Source organism: Eurytemora carolleeae, unplaced genomic scaffold (genome assembly GCF_000591075.1).
Source record: "Eurytemora carolleeae unplaced genomic scaffold, Eaff_2.0 scaffold79, whole genome shotgun sequence".
Taxonomy (NCBI): Eukaryota; Metazoa; Arthropoda; class Copepoda; order Calanoida; family Temoridae; genus Eurytemora; species Eurytemora carolleeae.
The window spans coordinates 63,620-68,782 of NW_019396020.1; the positions used below are offsets into that span (position 1 = coordinate 63,620).

The following is a 5,163-nucleotide window of genomic DNA, read 5'->3' on the forward strand; positions in this document are numbered from 1 at the left end:
TATTTCTAGATCTAAATATATTTCTAGATCTAAATATATTTCTAGATCTAAATATATTTCTAGATCTAAATATATTTCTAGATCTAAATATATTTCGATCTTTGCAGAAATAACACAAGCTTCAAGTGAATTATAGTGACAACATAACACGTCAAAAAGGTAAACTGGTAAAGAGGGAAGTGTGTTCATTTTTCAACACTATGCTAATGTTATACATTACATACATCTATTAGGAGTACTGAGCACCTGTTTAAATAAAGTCATTAATTTCTTCCTATATCTTCTAGAAATATTTTGTGAACAGCTTTTTCCAAGTGGTATAAAGTCAAATGTCCAAAAGTTTCATGACACACACAAAAACCTAAATATTTTGTAACCAAATATCTACAGTTTTTATATCTATTTTAGATTAATTCAGATTATATTTCAGTTAGGATGATTATCCATCCTCCGACTCATTATACTCATCCAGCAACCAGTTAGGATCATTATCCATCCTCCGACTCATCCAACAACCTTAGGATCGAAAGCCATTACATTTTTTACATATTCATTTTACAATGCGATATTTAAGTTATATCCATTAGGGAAGGCAAATGAATCTGTGAATGTGATCAGAGCTGAAAACTTTAGAATGGGATATCCTTAATCCCGATCTGTTAATTAATCTGGAGATTAATTAAAAGAAGAGAAAAAGCATTATTTAATCTCGAGATTAAGAAAAAGAGTGGATCAAGTCTTAATCCCGATATCCACAATTCAAAAGTTCCCAGCTCAGATCAAATAGTCCATGCTTATGTCAAAGGTGTACAACATTGAAGAGATATAGAGATTTCAAAACTCAGTTTCTTAAAAAAATGTTGATAGAAATCAAGATCTATTATTATAGAATATTCTTTTTATCGTATTTTTATAACAAAATAACCATGGTTGAAATTACCAATTCATTGGAAACTCTTTCACCATTATTCTTAGTAACAGACAAACATTACCAATAAATAGGTATGGCATCAGTTAATTACAATATTAAAAGATTTTATGTAATTATAGAATAGTTAGATGCACCATCCAACTAGTAGCGTAGATTTGTTGTTGCTATTTTTTCATTTAAAGGGAGTGACCGGCTATGTCTCAGATGAATCCTAAAGAAGCTTTCCACAACACTGCATACTCAGTTCAACTACCTTACATAGCCGGTCACTCCCCGTAATAAAAAACGCATAGATACTTCTTTATAAGAACATTGTCAACATTAAAGGGACTCTAATTTCAAGTTACCCTCCATGCAAAGAGGGAAATGCCCGATTCACAATTATACCATTTAAACTTATTACTGATCAAGGATGTCGGACATATCCCTATTCCTACCGAGACACTTTTAATTGCTGAACACTTTGTTTGCAAGCAGTTATCAATAGTTACATTCTGAACGGGGTAGATATACCTTTGAATTTTTTAGAATGTTGTTAACATAAAACAGTCGATCTTCAGCTTGTTAAGTTTAGACTGTACACAACGTACAGTCGCGTTTTGGAGGAATTTATTCGGGTTTCAATATGTTTAAACAGAAAGATCATTCTACTCACTGAACAATCAAAGGTTTCAAGGGTAGCATTGTAAATCGGGCATTACCCCTGTTGCATGGAGGGTCACTTTAAATTACGCCTGCAGTTCCTTTAAGGGTTAATTAAATGTAAACTATTAAAATGTTGCAAAAATGTTGCACCTGCAAATAGTGCTTTCTTAGTTATTAAATATTGAGATCTGTAATATACCCAATAAAATAATGTAATATAAATAATGAAGATCTGTGAATTCTGATATCTTCATAAATAACTTTTTGTCCTTGCTGTTAGATTAAAATTACTTCAAGGATATAAGTTTAATGATGGATCAGATTTTTTATAATTTATTGTGTCAATTTGAGATAGAAATTTACATTTGAAATTCTAATTTAGGATTTGGAGATTTAACATTTTCAAGATCTGGTGGTGAACTCTTCTTAAACATCTCCTCTAACTCTGTATAGGTTTTATTTCTTGTCTCTGGGAGAAGGAAAAAAGCAAAGGCTGCTGCAGATACTGCTACCACACAGTGAATATAGTATACACCACTCATGCCTAGCGATTCCTTTAGCATAACGTAGGTTTTGAGTTGAATGAACTGTGAGACATATCTTGTAGAGTTAGAGATGCCACAGCCCAAGGATCTAAAGTGTTGAGGAAACATTTCGCTTGACAAGGTGACAGGTATAGGTCCAAACAAGGTACCATAGGCGAAACCAAAGGCTAGATGCAAGAACACAGGTGAGTATGCTAGGATCGAGGAAATATTGTAAAAATGGAACTGATAGTAAAATCCAATAATTGCACTGAGGGATCCAAGGATTATGGAGCCTGCAATGAACTGAGGGCGCCGGTTTATTTTTCGCATTATGATCGGAGCTATTAGGCATCCAACTGTAAAGGAAGTTTGAAAAAGCATGGCCATCAAGGTCGGGCTGATTGCTACTCCTGGATAATCAAATACTGTCAATGCATAGAATGATATATCATCACCACCCACTAGTGCATGGAAGAAGAATAGGGAGCTAAGAATGAAGAGTGGAAATAGAAAAGCTCTGCTAAGAATAGGATCCCTACTCACAGGTTGATCTCCTAGTTGTTCACATGCCAGGTTCTCCAGTTCCTTAGCTTCAGGTTCAAGATGATACTGAGGTCCTCTTAGCCAGGCAATCACCTCTCTGGCCTCTGTTGTTCTTCCCTTTGTCATCAACCATATTGGAGATTCCACAACGTACCAGGAGAAGACAAGGAAAATGATGCTTGGTAAAACAAGAATCCAGGGTAGAATATGAACTGGAACAATACTGCTAAACATAATTCCATAGAGATATCCACCATTTGGTGTGAGGGTCATCAAACTCCCCATTGATCCTCTTAACCTAGAATATCAGAGATGAAAACGTTAGAATTTTGGATATCAAGATCGACGATTGATCTCTTCTCTTTATTAAGTTTAAGATTAATTTAATCTTAAGTAATATCCAGGAAAGGATCTTAAATGCAACCAATCTGAGTGTTGAATGCCGAATAGCCAATCAGAAGCCGAAAAATTGTTATATTAGTTTTGCCTGTAATTATTGAGAGAACTCTCATTGGTCGGAATCCAGCAGGTCTATCCAAAAGAGATGATTAAGAAGGAAATCAAAAATGTTCACAATGGATACAGAGATTTAGCAATCGGGAGTTTTCAGCTCAGATTAGATTTCATCTTATACTAAACCTTTTGTTTATAAAACAAATACCGAATTAGTGTTATTTCTGAGATAACAAGACTGATTGCAGGCCTGACAAGACCAACGGCAGTGCCACACAAGAAACATCCCACCAACAGAACCTGAATATATTAAATTTAAGATTCTGTGTCATAATTAGCATTACTTTTTATGATCTTATAGGATACCTCATATTTTGTAGCAAAGGATAGTATAGTTGAAGCAACGAGGACAAGAACACAACTAAAAATGATTGTTCTCTTTCTACCCAGCCTCTCCATTACAAATCCTGACAAAAAGTTGCCCAGCATCTGCATTGGTGCACCCAAACTCACTGAAAATAGATTTGATTACTTTCTTAAATTTGATCAAGGTTTTTCAAGGTTAGATACTCTGGATGCGCTCCAATGTACGGGAAATGTCGTCTTCATATCAATGGACACTCAAAATCCTCAAATGACGTAACTGCAAGTATTTGCGGAAGTTGAAATGAAAACTTTGTAAAAAGAAGAGAAAATCCTCCTGCCATCCTCTCACCAACAACGTTGCCACTTCATCTTCCGCCAATTCTCAGTTATGTCATATGAGGATTTTGACTGTTTATTACGTTGGAGACGACATTTTTCGTACATTGTAACACATCCAGAGTATTTTACTTTAAATAACAAACTTGATTTTGATAAACACCGTAAGAACACTGATTATGTTAGTAAACTTGCTTACCAAACCAAGAAGCTTCTGATTCTGTCATCTGAATAGTAGAGTTATTTGATGAATCTGTGTAGAAGGGCAGAGCTGCAGCTGAATATGATATTGCTGCTCCTCCTGTAAATCCTGGTAACAAGTACAGAAGCGCACAAAGGTACTGAAAAAGAAAATTTTTCAAAATAGACTTATCGGTTTTTCCTATTTGAATTCAATCATGTGTTCGTCTAAAATTCAACAATTTTTAATTAAACTTACAGAATTATCTTTTATACTTTTTTTGTTCAAAACGCATATGCTCACATAAAAGAGAAAAGGATGAAATATATTATAGGTCAAATTGTGATCGAAAGTTATAGTTCTCTGGGATAAGGACCGAACTGTTTAGTCGGCGTGATCTCTTTCTGATAAGATGCTTCGAGACGAAAAAGAAAATGTTAATAATGCTTGCCATTTTAAGCGTGGATGCATTCTCTTGATTGATAAATATACTGCTGCTGCTGCTATCCATGATGATGGAATATGATTACCTCAGCTTCTCTAAATACAATTATAGAAGTTATCAAAACATCCAATTTTATCTCCAAATAAGTCCAAATAAATATTGGAATTATTTACCTTTCATTTAATTAGGTAATTTCAAGGTAAACTAAATAGCCTATTAGCTATTCATTAATATTAGTCTTACTTTTTAAAGATAACTGTGGCCGGAGCAAAAGCCAATTAAGTGTTCAGAATTCCGGCACAAAGTACAACATTTGTATGGTACCTTTGTATAGACACTATTTAAGCGTTTTTGTAATAGTCATGGATTTTTGAATTTTTAAAGAATAAATTATACTGTAATATCAATTAGTTAATTGTTAATTTCTTTCATTTTTTTAAATCGTTCATGATTGTCTATTTCTTAAATATTATCTTTTTTTCTCCAGAAAAAAATGTAAGAGTAGTCAAATGTTTGAACATAAAAGACGCTCATTTCTTCCTAACTCTATAATATCCAAAGTTTTCATATTTTAGTATATAATGGGTGATGTTATTTAAATATAATAATTTTAGAGTTTATTGGTCTGTTCTTACTGGAAAACGTTGATTTAGTTGTTATACAAAGGAACAAACTAAGATTGTATAGTATATAGTGCCGGACAAAGGCGCAACTAGGGGGGGGGGGCGGCCGGGCG

General features: G+C 33.9%; 1 protein-coding gene across 1 annotated transcript in view; it reads right to left on the minus strand.

Annotated features, from left to right (window-relative positions):
* Positions 1–5,163, minus strand: part of LOC111709385 (uncharacterized) — a 13,490-nt gene that overhangs the window by 6,484 nt on the left and 1,843 nt on the right. The window contains exons 2-6 of the mRNA XM_023483422.1: positions 4,434–4,522; positions 4,001–4,142; positions 3,466–3,611; positions 3,308–3,399; positions 1,939–2,944 (exon numbers count right to left, since the gene is read on the minus strand). Coding sequence (XP_023339190.1) covers positions 1,939–2,944; positions 3,308–3,399; positions 3,466–3,611; positions 4,001–4,142; positions 4,434–4,493 — 1,446 coding nt within the window. The 5' untranslated portion in view covers positions 4,494–4,522. The remainder of the gene's footprint in view (positions 1–1,938; positions 2,945–3,307; positions 3,400–3,465; positions 3,612–4,000; positions 4,143–4,433; positions 4,523–5,163) is intronic.